This window comes from Panthera pardus, unplaced genomic scaffold (assembly GCF_024362965.1).
Source record: "Panthera pardus isolate Hobbes unplaced genomic scaffold, ASM2436296v1 HiC_scaffold_11, whole genome shotgun sequence".
NCBI lineage: Eukaryota > Metazoa > Chordata > Mammalia > Carnivora > Felidae > Panthera > Panthera pardus.
Window position 1 is genome coordinate 31,653,790 of NW_026526666.1, and position 18,070 is coordinate 31,671,859.

At 37.7% G+C, this 18,070-nt stretch overlaps 1 protein-coding gene across 4 annotated transcripts in view; it reads left to right on the forward strand.

Annotated features, from left to right (window-relative positions):
- The window catches only part of LOC109246237 (guanylate-binding protein 4-like), a 37,402-nt gene extending 30,851 nt beyond the window's left edge, over positions 1 to 6,551 (forward strand). For all 4 annotated transcript variants that reach the window (XM_019414077.2, XM_019414078.2, XM_019414080.2 and 1 more), the window contains 2 exons: positions 489 to 556; positions 5,296 to 6,551. In XM_019414077.2, coding sequence (XP_019269622.2) covers positions 489 to 536 — 48 coding nt within the window. In that variant the 3' untranslated portion in view covers positions 537 to 556; positions 5,296 to 6,551. The remainder of the gene's footprint in view (positions 1 to 488; positions 557 to 5,295) is intronic.
- The last annotated feature ends 11,519 nt before the right edge of the window (positions 6,552 to 18,070 follow it).

Consider the following 18,070-nt stretch of genomic DNA (forward strand, 5'->3'; position numbering starts at 1 on the left):
CAAACCATGAGATCATGACTTGACTTGAAACTAAGAGTCACACACCTAACTGATTGAGCCACCCAGGCACCCCAACATGCCTTATTTTTGATGCCCAACAAGAATTTCTTTTTTTTGTTTTTTATTAAAAAAAATTTTTTTATATATGTTTATTCTTGAGACAGAGATACAGTGTGACCAGGGGAGAGGCAGAAAGAGAGCATGAGCAGGAAAGGGGCAGGGAGAGAGAGGGAGACACAGAATCTGAAGCAGGCTCCAAGCTCTGAGCTGTCAGCACAGAACCCGTCACGAGGCTTGAACCCATGAACTATTAAATCAGGACCGGAGCTGAAGTTGGACGCTTAACCGACTGAGCCACCCAGGCGACCTCTGGCAAGAATTTATATAGAAAATATTGTTAAATGTTTGTTTGTAGAAATCACAGTTAAATCATCTGAGTCTTGAGGTTTATTGTAAAGAATTCACACTGATTTCAATTTCTTTAATAGATACTAGAAGCTTCCGGTTTCCAGCGACAAAAAGCACAGATTCCCTGAGGATATCATTGTGTGTGATGGTGAGTAAGTCCACTCATCCTTCCAGCTTTTGTTCCTAAAACCTATGTTTTAACCTTTTGGGGCACAACACTATATAAAGGCTATAGGTTTAAGGTGTATGTGTACTGACCAAAGCAGAGACACTTAGAAATTCACATATTATGTTAGGTCTTCCTTTCTTCTGTAGGGTAGCTTATATGGATAATTAATGCCCCCAAATATTAAAATCTGTCCTCTTTAATTGTGTGAGCTTTCTGATGCCCCCCAAAAATGGTAAAAAGGAAATATTAAGCCAGAAAAATAATGATTTCCCCTTTATAAATCAGACTTGAAGAGGCTTTGAATGTGTACTCCTTAATAATGAGACCGCACATTTAAGTCACAAATTTAACAATTCCTAGACTTAAAATGGATCATTCCTGACAAGTGTTGGAAATGTGTAAAAGGACTATACTTGAGGTAGGGTGCACTTACGTATGCCTTCAGTATACCACAGCGGAAACCATAGGCTGCAGAGGGGTCACACCAGTTGACTTTTGTTAAGATGTTCTTCTGATTCGGTTTCTGGAAGAAGGGTGGGGGGGTTTTCATATTAGTACATTAGTACATTTAGTTTAACCTTTTATAGGGGAATCAGAGCAGTCTGCATCTGTGAAGGGTCCTCCTGAAAAAAGAATGAGCAAAGTGTAAGACTCCACCTATGGTCACCATAGGAGATATGGCACAAGCTGTCTTGCATGTGTAAGGGTGGATGAAAGAAACGGGGCACATTGGAGAACCTCTTTGGAGAATGGGCACAAAGACACACTTAGAGGGGTGCCTGGGTGACTCCATCGGTTAAACACTGACTTCGGCTCAGGTCATGATCTCATGGTTCGTGGGTTTGAGCCCCACGTTGGGCTCTGTGCTGACAGCTCGGAGCCTGGAGCCTGCTTCAGATTCTGTGTCTCCCTCTCTCTGCTCCTTCCCCACTCGTGCTCTGTCTCTGTCTGTCTCTCAAAAATAAACAAATATTAAAAAATTTTTTTAAAAAAAGACACAGAGAGTAGCTTGAAAGACGCTTTTGTGAACTCATAAATATGTTATACTAGCACTTTACTGTCCAAGTCTTATTAGAGACTCTTTCCTGAATATCCATCCTGCAAATTAAAATCCTCTGTGATTTCAGTTTTCCCTTTAAGACCTATATTTTCGGTGCAATAAGATTGAACTTAAGTTCAGTTAAGTGAACTGATGCATTTTTCAATCCAACATGTAGGCAAGTTGCCATATTTATCACAGCCAAACCACTAGGCAAGTTCCATTGCCTTACATTTTATGTAGTTCTGGATTTCTCTTCGCTTAGTCTGTGTTTTTCAAAATCCAGCAAATGCAAGGTGATTTTGGTTTTGGATTGTTTTTACTCTTACATCACAGTTGCTAAACTCTCCAGTTCTAAAATTCCCTAAGCATGTGAATTATGTCCCTAAAAGGCTATTATTTTTTAAGACATTTAATTTTTTAACTGGTCAGTTGCACTCACCACATTTCTGAACTGAAATTGTCTCATGTCTGTGCTTTTCTGGAAGGGCTGGTACATTTGCAGCTTTGTGGTTTTTCACCAAACTTTGTGTAACAGGATGTTAAACGAGACTCTTCCTGTCTGAGAATTTCCACCATTCTCTAAAGATGAGTGCACGAGGTGCCAATTTTAGAACCACAATTTCTAAAACAACATGCTACCGCATTTGGGAGGAGTTAAATTGATAAAACATGAAAAAAGTCATTTCTATTAAATTAAATCTCATTAGCTTCCATCAGTTTAAGAATATTTTAACAATTCTTCTTTTACCAGGAGTATACTCTTGGTACTTAGACTTGCAAAATATAAAAAGTTATTTCTCCTGGGGTACCTGGGTGGCCCAGTTGGTTAAACATGTGACTCTTGATTTGGGCTTGGGTCATGATCTCATGTTGTGTGAGATCAAGCCCAATGTTGGGCTCCATGCTGACAGCACAGAACCTGCTTGGGATATCCTCTCTCTCTCTCTCTCACTCTCTCTCTTTCTCTCTGCTCCTCCCCTGCTCACACATGCACACTCTCTTTCAAAATAAATAAACCTTTAAAAAAGTTATTTTCCTTGCCAGCAAATTTTCTTCCAAATAATGGAATCTGGAAGAGAGACGCCAAATTTATTTTTTTTCTTTGCTAAATAGTAAAAACATCCTGCTATACATCCAAATATAACTAGCCTTAGATTCATCATCTCTAGAATCATATCTTTTTAGCTTCATAAATAAAGTGAAAAATAATAGCAACAAAAAATGAGAGAGACAGAGGGGGATTCCTTGATCCAGTTGGTGAGGAAGGACTCTTTTTATTTGGATGATAGTCATGTGCCCACCCTCTCCTACATCAATATCTGTGTCTCAGAAAGGACAGGACCTCTGTACTTAGTGCAGCTTGGGTCCATCCCTTAAAATGTCCAAGTTTAATTTCAGGACTATTAAAATTATCTGTCTCAGATATTGTTGCGTATCTTTTTACAATAATAAAAGAAATGTCAGCTCTAATTATTATAAAGTTCTGTCATCAAAATGAGCTCCTGACAACCTTGCTAGATGTTAGATTTTTCTAGCTGCTCTTAAAGCTAGCAGTGGTCAATGTGATTATGTTTGCTCAGGAGATAGAAACAGAAGTATGTGTATGTCACTTGAGAGTCTAGGCCACAGAAATTTGCTCCTGTACTCCACCAGTTCCATCTTTTCCCTCCTACTGGTTCAACTTTGACAGCAGTGGAGCTTTGACCTTGCAGATAAATAGGCTTTCTTAGTGGGTACAGAACAACTAGATGGAAGGAACCTGAATCCCTGCAGCACCCTGTGGAGGAATGCTTCCACACAAGCCTGGAGTGGTAGAAGCAGAGGTGCTGTGACAGCACCCTCTAAAGGGATCTCTATCTCCAGTGTCCTCCCTGTACTCTTTCTCCTCCTGCCATCAGAATGTGGAACTCTATACGCCTTTGGAATAAATCCCATTACTCAGATCCCACCTGATCTTTCAGCCTCATCCTTAATGAGCCTGTGGCTATGGTGAACTCCAGTGGATTCCTAGCATTTGCTCACTACCATTGTTTATTTGCTCATTTCATTCTTTTGGTCTAAAATACATTTCCTCTCATTTTTCTTTGATGCAATCTGAGTTATCTTTTGAGATCCAGCAGTAATGGCACCTCTTCTTGTAGCCATCTAAAATCCTGAATATAATTAATTGTTGCTTTTTTAGACAACCAAGCACTTTATTTTTAACATTATGTTAGCAGTTATTACTTCTCATTTAATGGTAAAATATTCATGTTCATCAAGATACAGGTTAGCCAAAGAACTTTTCTTTGTTTTTAAATACACAAAAACCGTGGAAATGCTAGTTTTGAAGGCCTGAGAGGTATATAATGATGACAAATAGGCAAAACGTAAAGTAATAGCTTTTATCAGCAGCCTTTAGTTGGGCTGATGACAAAGTCTCAATTTTGAAAATTCCTTAACTTTAAATAAACTATCCTGGCAAGGTTTGATGACATGTCTAAAGATACTTTAAAAGTGGAGATTAAAGGGCACCTGCGTGGCTCGGTCAGTTAAGCATCTGATTCTTGATTTCAGCTCAGGTCATGATCCCAGGATCATGGGATGGAGCTCCGCATCAGACTCCACACCTGCTTGGAATTCTCTCTCTCTCTCTCTCTCTCTCTCTCTCTCTCTCTCTCTCTCCCTCTCCCTCTCCCTCTCCCTCTTCCTCTCCCTCTCTCTCTCCCTCTCCCTTTTCCTCTCTCTCTCCCTCCCTCTCCCTCTTTCTCTCTCTCTCTCTCTCTCTCTCTCTCTCTCCCCTTCCCTCCCTCCCCCTCCCCCTCTTCCCTGCTTGTGCTCTCTCTTTCTCTCTAAAAAATAAAAATAGAGTGGAGATTAAAAAAATTTACTTGTTCACTATCTTGAACCAGGTATCACAAACAAAGGTAGACCAAACTGGCTATCTATTATTTTCATTTCACAGATTGGATCTTTGGGTCAAGGGTGAATATGGTCTTTCCAGTTAGCCTCACTGCAAGACATCGAATCTGTTCCTGGAGTAATAGGGTCAAAGCAAACTGAGGTGTGGCCAAGAAACTAGGATGGGAGATGCCGATAGTACCTATAGTCACCATCAAAGATGTATCATGAAACAAATTATACTAAATTCAGGGTGGAGTGAAGGAAAAGTCACAGTCACCTGAACCTGGGCTGAGGGAAATGAACAGAGGGACACCCTGACCTCTCAGAGAGTGGCATTAGCAAGCCTTTTGTCTTTTCCACATTCGCAAATATTTAATGCTAGCATCTAGAACCCAGGTCACAGAGGAAGCTTCTCCTTCTGATATCCATCAGACAAATATAAAAACCTCCTAAATTTTACATTCTTTTTCCCCACGCTCAAAAATACTAACTGCTGAACTAAGGGCAGCTCTTGTTTCCACTGGCTCAGCCCACACTGTGATTATGAACAAGATGACATATTTATTACAGCTATCTCACTAAGCTGATTCACTGACTCAGATTTGTGCAGTAACAGTTTCTTCTTATTTCTTTTTTTTTATATATATAGATTTCCTCAGTCCCACCAATATCAGAGTATTTGTTTTGTGGTGTTTAGCTTTCTGTCACAGTAGCTAGTGCCTCTTGCTCTCATTCAAGAATATTGCAAGGCTATAGATCTTGACTCTAAAACTATTTATTCTTTTATCCCCAGATTTTTATCAGCTGAAGAATTGCATCAAATAGATTGATGGCCTGAAACTGCTTAAAGTCTGCATTTCCAGGAACTCGATGTGGTTTAGGATATCATCAGTTTGGGGCTCCTTCTTCTTATGCTTCAGGATGCTAAATGGGACTCTTCTGTTAGGGGTCCACTAAGTGTCCTGGACTGAGAACACTAGGTGCCAAATAACTAATTCCCAAGCAAGGTGCCACATCAGCTTTTACAGTTAGGTTAAACTCAAGACAGTAGAAGAAAAATAATATGATTATATCAATTAATGAAGAAAAAGCATTTGACAAAAGTCTAACACTCACTCGTGATGAAACCTTTCACAAATTAGGAATAGTGGGGTATTTCCTCAACTTGATAAAGAATAGCTGAAAAAAACCTACAAGCATACTTAATGGTGAAAAGCTAGATGCTTTCCCGTAAGATTAGGAACAAGGCAATGATGTCTGCTTTCACTTCTATTGAACATCATGGAAGTCCTAATGAAATAAGACAAAAAAAGAAAAGGAAAGATATATAGATTTTTTTATGTAGAAAGTCTCAAAACATCATCAACAACAACAAAAAATTCCTGGCACTAATAAGTGATTATAGCAAGGTTGCAGGATACAAGGTTTACATACAAAAATCAATTGCTTGCTTATACATCGGCAATGAACACGTGGAATTTGAAATTAATAACACAGTATCATTTATGTTAGCACTCCTGAGAAAGAAATACTTAGGTTATACATCTGAAAAAAAAATATGTGTAAGGTCTAATGAAGAAAATAACAACTCTGTTGAAAGAAAACAAAGAAAAATCTAAATAAATGGGAACACGCAGTATTGTCAAGATGTCAGTTCTATAGATTCAATATAATCCCAGTAAAAATGCCAGCAAGTTATTTTGTGGATATTGACAAACTAATTCTGAAGTTCATATGGAGACGCAAAAGACCCAGAATATACAGCAAATACTGACAGAGAAGAAAATGTCAGAAACTGAAACTACCCAGCTTTAAGACTTACTATAAAATTATAGTAATCAAGACTGTGTGGCACTGGAAAAAGAATAGACAAGTAGATCAATGGAACAGAATAGAGGGTCCAGGAATAGACTCACACAACTATAGTTAACTGATCTCTGACAAAGGAAGAAGAGCAAATCAGTGGATAAAGCATAATCTTTTCAATAAATGCTGCTGGAACAACTGCACATTCATATACAAAAAAAAAAGGAAGGAAAAGAAAAAGAATCTAGACACAGATCTTACAATTTTGATAAAAATGAATTCAAGTTGGATCATAGATCTAAATGTAAAACATAAAACTCCTAGAAGATAAGATAGAGGAAAAACCTAGGCGACCTTTGGTTTATTGATAACTTTTTAGATACACTACCAAAAATCACAATCAATGAAAAGAAAATTGGTAAGTTGTACTTCATTGAAATTGAAAACTTTTGATGTTCAAAACACAGTATTCAAAGAGTGAAATGACAACGTACACATTAAGAGAAAATATTTACAGAAAACATGTCTGATAAAGAACTGATGTCCAAAATACACAAACAACTCTTAAGACTCAAGAATAAGAAAACAACCCAATTTAAAAATGGGCAAAAGATCTGAACAGACACCTCACAAAGATTCACAGATGTCAAGCAAGCATCTGAAAGGATGCCCCACATCATATGTCTTTAGAGAACCCTACATTAAAACCACAATAAGAGGGGCACCTGGGTGGCATAGTCAGTTAAGCTTCCGACTTTGGCTCAGATCATGATCTTGGCAGTTCGTGAGTTCAAGACCCGCTTTGGGCTCTGTGGTGACAGCTCAGAGCCTAGAGACTGCTTCGGATTCTATGTCCCCCCATCTCTCTGCCCCTCCCCTGCTCTCTTTCAAAAATAAATAAACATTAAAAAGGAAAAATTCTATCTTTTGGGATGTGCACTGGGTGTTGTATGGAAACCAATTTGACAATAAATTTCATATATTAAAAAATAAATAAAAATTAAAAAATAAAAAAATAGATATTTACATATGTCAAAAAAAAGAAAAAATTGTAAAAATAATTTTACAAAAATAAAACCACAAAAGATACCACTAAACACAAACCAAAATGGCTAAAACCTAGAATGCTGATGACACCAAATACTAGTAGAAGATATGAAGTGATAATAACTCCCATTCATTGCTGTGGGACTGCGAAATGGTTTGGCCATTTTGGAAGACATTTTTGTAGTTTCTCCCAGTGCTTAACACTTACCATCCGATCCAGGGATTGTGCTCCAGTATTTACCAAAATGAGTTGAAAACTTAATTTACAAAAAACCTGCATACAGATGTTGAAAGTAGCTTTATATATAATTGCCAAAACTTAGAAGCAACCAACATATGCTTCAGCAGGTGAATAGATAAACAAATTGTGATATATCTGGTCAATGGAATGTTAATTCAATCCTAAAAAGAAATGGGCTCTCAAGGCATGAAAAGACGTAAGCAGACTTCAGTACGATTTGCTAAGTGAAAATTTCAGAAGCCCATCTGAGAGGCTACATATTGTCATCCAACTATATGACATTCTGAAAAGGTAAAACAGTAAAAATACCAGTGGTTGCTAGAGGCTCAAAGGGAGGAAGCGTGGTATGAATAGCTGGAGGTCTTTTGGGAAATGAAACTATTCTGTATGTACATACATATAAAACATACAAAATGTACCACACTAAGTGAACTCTAATATGGAATTTAGTTAATAATCTTTCAACATTGATTCAGCATTCATAACAAATGTACATGCTAATGTAAGATGGAAATAACTGGGGAAAACTGGAGGGTGGGGTGGGCTAAGGGATATATGGAAACTCTTACTTTTTGCTTTATTTATGTAAACCTAAAACTGATCTAAACAAAATAAAGTCTTAATTTAACATAATGCATAGGGCATCAAAGAATGTAATTTCAGGCATCTGGGTGGCTCAATCGGTTAAACATCCAACCCTTGATCTTGGCTCAGGTCATGATCTCACAGTTTGTGAGATCCAGCCCCACGTTGGGTGCTGCACTGACAGCATGGAGCCTGCTTGGGATTCTCTTTCTTCCTCTCTGCTTCTCCCCTGCTCATGCATTCTCTCTCTCTCTCTGTCTCTCTCTCTGTCTCTCTCTCTCTCTCTCTCAAAATAAATGCATAATCTTAAAAAACAAACAATGTAGTTTCAATTCAATCAATTTGACACTATATTACATTAGGTAGGAATTTTTTAAGTTTTATTTTAATTCCAGCTAATTAACATACAGTATTGTATTTGTTTCAAGTGTAAAATATAGTAATATAACACTTCCATATATCACCCTGTGCTCATCACAGCAATTGCACTCCTTAATCCCTGTCATCTATTTAACCCATCCCCACACCCACCTCCTCTCTGGTAACCATCAGTTTGTTCTCTATAGTTAAGGGTCTGTTTCTTGGTTTGTCTCTCTCTCTCTCTCTCTCTCTCTCTCTCTCTCTCTTTCTCTTTTAATCCCTTTGCTCATTTGTTTCTTAAATTCCACATATGAGTGAAATCATACACTATATGTCTTTATCTAACTTATTTCGCTTAGCATTCACTTAGTTCCATCCATATCATTTTAAATGGCAAGATTTCATTGTATTTTGTTTGTTTTCAGGAGTAGAATTTAGTGATTTATCACTTATATATATCACCTAGTGCTCAACATGACAAGTGCCCTTCTTAATACCCATCACCCATTTAACCCGTCCCCCATTTAACCACTTCCCTCCATCAACCCTCAGTTTGTTCTCTGTTGTAAAGAGTCTCTTATGGTTTCTCTCTCTCTCAATATTTCATTCTTTTTTATGGCTGAGTAATATTCCAGTGTGTGTGTGTGTAGACATACATACATCCCATATCTTCTTTATCCATTCATCAGTTGATGGACACTTGGGCTATTTCCATAGTTTGGCTATTGTAGGTAATGCTGCTATAGAAACTATAAATATTGTATAAATGCTGCTATGTATCTCTTTGAGTTAGTATTTTTATATCCTTTGGGTAAATACCTAGTAGTGCAATTGCTCAGTTGTAGGGTTGTTCTATTTTTAACTTTTCAAAGAAACTCCATACTGTTTTGCACAGTGGCTGTACCAGTTTGCATTCATACCAGCAGTGCAAGAGAATTCCCCTTTCTCCACATCCTTGCCAACACTTGTTTCATGTGTTGTTGATTTTAGCCATTCTGACAGGTGTGAGGTGATATCTCATTTTAGTTTTTATTTGAATTTCCCTGATGAGTGATGTTGAGCATCTTTTCATTTGTCTGTTAGTCATCAGGATGTCTTCTTTGGAAAATGTCTATTCATATCTTCTGTCCACTTCTTAACTGGATAATTTGTTTTTTAGGTGTTCAGTTTGATAAGTTCTTTATATATTTTGGATAGTTTATCAGATATGTCTTTTGCAAATATCTTCTCCCATTCCATAGGCTACCTTTTAATTTTGTTGACTGTTTCCTTCACTGTGCAGAAGCTTCTTATTTTGATGAAGTCCCAATAGTTTATTTTTGCGTTTGTTTTCCTTGCCTTAGTATACATACCTAGAAAGAAGGTGCTACAACTGATGTCAGAAAGGTTGCCGCTTGTGTTCTCTACTAGGATTTTTAAGGTTTCAAGTCTCACATTTAAGTCTTTAATCTATTTTGAACTTATTTTTCTGATTGGCCTAAGAAAGTGGTCCAGTTTCCTTCTTTTGCATGTAGGTTTCCAGTTTTCCCAGCACCATTTGTTGAAGAGATGGTCTTTTTCCCATTGGATATTCCTTCTGCTTTGTTGAATATTAACTGACAATATAGTTGTAGGTTCATTTTCGGATTTTCTATTCTGTTCTATTGATCTGTGTGTCTGTTTTGTGGCAGTTTTGATTACTACAGGTTTGTAATGTAACTTGAAGTCCAGAATTGTGATGCCTCCAACTTTGCTTTTACTTTTCAAGGTTGTTTTGGTATTCTGAGTCTTTTGTGGTTCCATACAAATTTTAGGATTCTTTGTTCTAGTTCAGCGAAAAATGCTGTTGGTATTTCAGTAGGGATTTTATAAAATGTATAAATTGCTTTGGGTAGCATAGACATTTTAACAATATATGCTCTTCCAATCTGTGAGCATGGAATGTCTTTCCATATTATCATGTCATCTTCAGTTTCTTTCATCAGTGTTTTTTAGTTTTCACAGTATAGGTCTTTCACCTCTTTGGTTAGGTTTATTCCTAGGTATCTTATTGTTTTCAGTGTAGTTGTAAATGGGATAGATTCCTTAATTTCTCTTTTTGCTGCTTCATTATTGGTGTATAGAAATGCAACAAATTTCTGTACATTGATTTTCTATCCTGCTACTTTCCTGAATTTGGGCGTCAGTTTTAGCAGATTTTTGATGGAGTCTTTCAGGTTTTCTATATAAAGTATCATGTCATCTGCAAACATCTTACTTCTTTCTTGCTGATTTTGGGTGCCTTTTATTTCTTTTTATTGTCTAATTGCTGAGGCTAGGACTTCCAGTACTAGGTTAAATAACAGTGGTGAGAGTGGACATCCCTGTCTTGTCCCTGACTGTAGAGGAAAAGCTCTCAGTTTTTGGCCATTGAGGATGATATTCACTGTTTTTCATATATGGCCTTTATTATGTTGAGGTATGATATTAGCTGTTTTTCGTATATAGCCTTTATTACATTGAGGTATGTTCCCTCTAAACCTACTTTGTTAGAGTTTTTATCATGAATGTATGTTGAACTTTGTCAAATGCTTCTTCTGCATCTACTCAAATTATCTAGTGGCTCTTATCCCTTCTTTTATTAATATGGTGCATCATGTTGATTGATTTGCAAATATTGAACCACCCTTGCAACCCAGGAATAAACCCCACTTGATTGTGGTGAATGATTGTTTAAATGTATTGTTGGATTCAGTTTGCTAGTATTTTATTGAGAATTTTTGCATCCATGTTAATCAGGAATATTGGCCTGTAGTTTTCTTTTTTAGCAGAGGCTTTGTCTGCTTTTGGAATGAATGAAGGTAATCCTGACCTCATAAAATGAGTTTGGAAGTTTTCCTTTTCAATTTTCTGGAGTAGTTTGAAAAGAATACGTATTAACTCTTCTTTTTTTTTTTTTTTTAACGTTTTATTTATTTTTGAGACAGGGACAGACAGAGCATGAACAGGGGAGGGTCAGAGAGAGGGAGACACAGAATCCGAAACAGGCTTCAGGCTCTGAGCTGTCAGCACAGAGCCCAACGCAGGGCTCGAACCCACAGACCGCGAGATCATGACCTGAGCCAAAGCCGTCCACTTAACCAACTGAGCCACCCAGGCGCCCTTTAACTCTTCTTTAAATGTTTGGTAGAATTCACCTATGAAGCCATTTGGTCCTGGGCTTTTGTTTGTTGGGAGTTTTTTGATTACTGATTCAGTTTCTTTCCTATTATCAGTCTGTTCAAAGTTTCTATTTCTTCCTATTTCAATTTTGGTGGCTTTTATGTTTCTAGGAATTTAATAATTTCTTCCAGGTTGGCATATAGTTTTTCAAAATATTCTCTTGTAATTGTGTATATTTCTGTGGTATACCTTGTTATCTCCCCTCTCACATTTGTGAATTTATTTGGGTTCTCTCTCTCTCCCTGTCTTGGTAAGTCTAACTAGAGAATTATCAATTTTAATAATTTTTTCAAAGATCCAGCTCCTGGTTTCATTGATCTGTTCTATTGGGTTTTTTTTTTTTTTTTTTAGTGTCTCTGTCATTTATTTCTGCTCTAATCTTTATTATTTCCTTCCTTCTGCTGACTTTAGGCTTCATTTGTTGTTCTTTTTCTAGCTCCATTAAGCATAAGGTTAGATTGTTTTAGATTTTTCTTGCTTCTTGAAGTCGGCCTGTATTGCTATATACTTCCTTCTTATGACCTCTTTTGCTGCATCCCAAGGGTTTTGGACCATTGTGTTTTCATTTTCATTTGTTTCCATGTGTTTTTTTTATTTCTTCTTTGATTTCCTGGTTGATGCATTCATTCTTTAGTAGCATATTGTTTAACCTCCATGTATTTTTGGTCTTTCTGTATTTCCTCTTGTGGTTGACATCTAGTTTCATAGCGTTGTGGTCACAAAAGGTACATGGTATGATTTTAATCTTTTTGTATTGTTGAGGCCTGTTTTTTGACCTAATATGTGATCTATTCTAGAGAATGTTCCATGTGCTCTTAGAAAGAATGTGTATGCTGCTGTTTTAGGATGGAATATTTTGTATATATCTGTTAAATCAGTCTGTTCCAGTATGTCATTCAAAGCCATTGTTTCCTTGTGGATTTTCTGCTTAGATGCTCTGTCCATTGATGTAAGTGGGGTCCCCTGTTATTATTGTGTTATTATCAATTAGTTCATTTATGTTTGTTATTAGTTGCTTTATATATTTGGGTTCTTTCATGTTGGGTGCATAAATATTTACAATTGTTATATCTTCTTGTTGTATTGTCCCCTTTATGATTATATAATGACCTTTGTCTCCGGTTACAGACTTTGTTTTAAAGTCTAGTTTGTTTTATATAAGTATTGCTACTGTGGCTTTCTTTCGACATCCATTTGTGTGATAAATGTTTCTCCACCCCCTCACTTCTGACCTGCAGGTGTCTTTAAGTCTAAAATAAGTCTCTAGTAAGCAACACATAGATGGGTATTGTTTTTTTATCCATTCAAACACCCTATGTCTTTTGATTGGAACATTTAGTCCATTTAATTCAAAGTAATTATTGATAGATATGTATTGTCATTTAAGTAATTGTTTTGTCATTGTTTCTGGAGATTTTCTCTGATCATTTCTTATCTTTGACACTTTTGGTCTCTCCTTTGCATACAAAGAATCCCCTTTAATATTTCTTACAGGGCTGGTTTAATGGTCACAAACTCTTTTAGTTTTTGTTTGTCTGGGAAACTCTTTATCTCCCCTTCTATCTGAATGATAGCCTTACTGGATAGAGTACTCTTGGCTACAGATTTTTCTCAGTTAGCACTTTGAATATATTATGCCTCTCCCTTCTGGCTTGCCAAGTTTCTGTTGAGAAATCTCCTGCTAGCCTTATGGGTTTTCCCTTATAAGTTCCCAGGACTTCTTTTGTCTTGCTCCTTTTAAGATTTTTTTTCTTTATCACTATATTTTGCAAATTTAATTTCAATGTGTCTTGCTGTTGGTCTGCTTTTGTTGATTTTTAAAATTTTTTTTAATGTTTATTCATATTTGAGGGACAGAGAGAGACAGAGCACTAGTTGGGGAGGGGCAGAGAGACAGAGACAGAATCTGAAGCAGGCTCCAGGCTCTGAGCTGCAAGCTGTTAGCTGTCAGCACAGAGCCTGATGTGGGGCTTGAACTCATGAGCAGTGAGATCATGACCTGAGCCAAAGTCAGACGCTTAAGCAACTGAGCCACCCAGGCACCCCTGCATTTGTTGATTTTGATGGGAGTTCTCTGTGCCTCCTGGATCTGGATATCTCTTTTCTTCCTCGGATCAGGGAAACTTCCTGCTATAATTTCTTGAAATAAATTTTCTTCCCCCTTTTTTCTCTCTTCTTCTAGGACTCTATAATATGAATGTTATTACTTTTGATGGAGTCACTGAGTTCCCCAAGTCCATTCTTGTATTGAATAATTCTTTTTTCTCTCTTTTGTTCAGCTTCATTATTTTCTATTATTTTGTCTTCTAGGCCACTGATTTGTTCCTCTGCTTTTTTCAGCCTGCCGTTCATTGCATCAAGCCTATTTTCAATCTCCGTTATTGCACTCTTTATCTTTGATTGATTCTTTTAAATTCTTTTTTCTTTGTGGTAAAGGTCTCACGGATGTCTTCTATTCTTTTCTCAAACCCAGTGAGTATCCTTATGATTGTTGCTTTAAATTCTCCCTCAGGTATGTTACTTGTATCTATTTTTCTTAGATATCTGGCCATAGCATTATCTTGTTCTTTCATTTGGGACAAATCCCTTCATCTTGGGATTTTATCTAAGTCTCTGACTTCTTCTCTATGTTAGAAATGTCAGTTAAGAGATCAAGTAGTGCCCAGGACCTGGGTGTATCTCTGGTGTGTGCTACGTGCACTGTGCTGTTGCGTTTTGGCTGCTGTATTGATTAGGCCAGTCACATGCAGAAGTTCTCCTTGCCTGCTGTGAGCAGTGTTTGGTCCCTTTCTGAATGTTCCAATTTTTAACTAGATGTACTCTGGTCTGCTTGTGAAAATGAGACCTAACACCAACTCCACCAGAACTGATGCCCTGCAGAACTCTCTGGTTGGAAGACATGGTGTGGACAGGGGTTTGTGCTGGCCTTCTGGGGGAGGGGCCTGACCGCATTGGGAACTGAAGCAAGCTTGACTGAGAAGGGCCATCCTACCATAATATATGGGGGTGGGGCTTGGTGTAAGCAAGTTAGGCAGCCAGTGTCAGTGCACTGCTTCTGTGTTTATGCTGAGAGATGGGGGAGGTAAATGATACCAGTCAGTTCCTTTGTTCTAAAGACACATCTCTGCAAACTCTGCCTTTCAGGGACATACTCAGAGAAGAGTGAACAGTCTCACCACTGTGAGCCCAAGGCATTCCCCAAATAGCCACTTCCATACTGTCTGCCCTTGGGTTGTTTGCCTGTCTTTTCTCCAGGAACAACACAATGCCCTCTGGGCTCCATCCCAGCCATGCTCTCTGACCTTTAAAACTGTAGACTTTAATCCCCACTGGTTACAAGAACTCACATAATTCAGCCCTTTTCATTTTCCAGGCCAATGGCTTTGGGGAAATTGTGAGTTCCCCTGTGTGCTTCTGTCTCTTTCTTGCACTTCTCCATAATCACAGCTCCTTCCCTTCTGCAGCACCTGCAATCCATTTCTCCCCTAAACCACGTCTCCACACTTCCTACATTCTTCATTGTGGCCTCTTCTCTCCCTTTAGTTGTGGAGTTTGTGCTGTCAGTCTAGGAAGACATTTTGATTGTAACTCTTCTCTTACCAATGGACTCTTCTGTAATAAGACTTATTGAATGTTGTACTTAAAAACATTACATTCCATGCAATGACACATCATGGGAGCTGGAAGAAAGTTTCTTGATTTATTTTTTTTCTTCTTCTGTTTCATTTCAAGATTCACATGCTTGCATCCTCATGATTAAAGAGGACAAAAAAGAAGGCTCTCTGATCAGAGGATGAATTCTGATAACTCTGATTTGGGTCATATGTTTATTTCTCCTCCTGAATCAGTCTCTGTTCTTCTAAGAAAGCTGAGTGATCTGTGATTAACCCAACTTGGGTTAAATGCCCTCCCCTTGCATCATCTGTAGATGGATAGATAGATAGACAGATTACCTAGATAGAGCTATCTATCTGTATCATCTATCTATCTATCTATCTATCTATCATCTCCATAAGGGCAATGCCTTGACAGGTTTACAGCAAGAAAATTGCCTCACAGAAGAAATCTGCCTAGAGAGTTAGGTATAGGAATCACTACTCAGCAGAGGAGGAGCACCAGAAAACTGGAGGAGAGGAGAATCAAACAGGAAGTTTCTGTGTGTAGGTGATAGAGATGTCACTTAGCAGGTGTTCAACAGCACTGTTATGAGGTCTCTATGTCAGAGAACTCTGAAGGCCAGCAGTGGTTTGGTGTCCTTATGACCCAGGGTTTATCTATTGCCAGCAAATGTTGGGCAAAATTTCATGGGGTGTATAAAGCAAGCAGGTTTTAGATGGCTAAAAATCTACTTGGGGGAGGAGGCTAAATTAAAACAATTACATGTGTAAAACTTGAGTTTGGTGCCAGTCAGCTTTTGAGCTAACAGATCTCAGCCTGCAGTAAAGAAATAAACAACTTAGGGGCCAATACACAGAAGCTATCTGGGCTCATTTATATAGTATTTTCTTTTTGAATGCATGGTAATCCAGGTAGGGAAGTATTCGGATATGTGTGATGAAAAGCTGATCCACAAACTTGGAAAAATTTGTACTGTACCATGAAATAATCCTCTGAATTTTTAAGCTATAGGACTTTGTCTTCTCTTTTAAAGAGAACTTTGAGGTCTCTTTTTAAAGTAGCATAGGTATGATCCAGGTTAATACCTAAGACAATTAAAAATAATATGTATTTTAAATTTCCTGTAGAAAACTAAAGAAAGGCATAGAGAGAAAAAAGAAACTTTTTACTGAAATATTAAGAGCACAAAGAACTATCCATTTGGGGAGGAATATAAAGGGACCATTTAAGAAAAGGTTATATATTTATTATATCAGATTTCTAGCCACAGTCACTTCTAGATATAATGCTGTTTGTTACATGCTCAGATGATAGGTACAGCATCAACTCCTGAGGAGCTCTGCCTATGTCAATTCTAGTGATATTTAAAACATGAAGTAGATTCAGCAGTATGTTTCTGACTTTCCCAGGTTAGAAGACCAAATTTAGAGGCAGATTTGCTCAATTTTCACAATCACTACAACCCAGAGAGCAGAGCACTTTCTATCCAATACCCAACTGCACATCCTTCTATCTTATAGTGCCTTCCCTCAAAGAGAATTTAATTAGTAAACCCACATTTATGACCAGAATTTGGTATTGTGTATACTCTGCTTAGAATAATCTCCAGTGTCCACCTTCCACAAACTCAACTCTTTCCATCTGTTCTCAGCTTACAAGTCACCTCCAAAGAGAAACTCTGTCTAACTGCCCTGATTTGAGTGTCCACAATCTGGACCCCAGAAATGCCAAAGGTCATATCAAGATATGAATATGACCTACAAGTCTGGAGACAGACACAGGCACAGGGGCAGAGGAGAGAGAAAGTTGTTGAATGGCGTGAAGTCATTTTGTAGAAATTTCTCCTAATCAACAGACGTGTAAAAATTTTTTTTAATTTTCTTATGTTTATTTGTTAGAGAGAGACAGAGCATGAGCGGGGGAGGGGCAGAGAGAGAGGGAGACACAGAATCCAAAGCAAGCTCCAGGCTCTGAACTGTCAACACAGAGCCTGATGTGGGGCTTGAACTCATGAACCGTGAGATCATGACCTGAACTGATGTTGGACGCTTAAATGACCGAACCACCCAGGTGTCCCAGACATGTAAAATTTTTAAAGGATTTGTTGGTTTTCTTTGTTTACCTGTATTTTCTAATTATTATGTTAAAAAAATTGATTACTCATCAAAATAAGTACTTTTTTAAAAAGGACAAATGGTGGGTGGGCGCCTGGGTGACTCAGTTGATTAAACATTGGACTCTTGATTTCAGCTCAGCTCATAATCTCACAGTTTGTGGGATTGAGCCCCACTTTGGGCTCTGTGCTGGCAGCACTGCTTGGGAATCTCTCTCTCTCTCTCTCTCAAAAGAAAAGGACAAATGGTTGCACAATAATGTGAATATACATAGTATTACTGAACCATATACTTGAAATGGTTAAGGTGGTTAATTTTATGTTTCTTACCACAATTTAAAAAAAAAGAGAAAAAAATTGAAAACTTCTTTCCCACTATGGTGCTACCCAAGAAATACATCCTAAGGGGCACACTGTTGAAATAAAGTTCATGACTTATCACATGTGCCAAGGACCCTACAGTCAACGTTCAGAGTAATTTGAAGAAATTTTCAACCCTTCCAGGGAGCTGGCAATGAAATAAGAAAGGAAATGTCTTTGGATTCCTGAGGAAAAGGTGGACCTTCCAAACTCTTCTCTTACACATGTTCTTCACTTTAGTCCACTGACATAGGTATA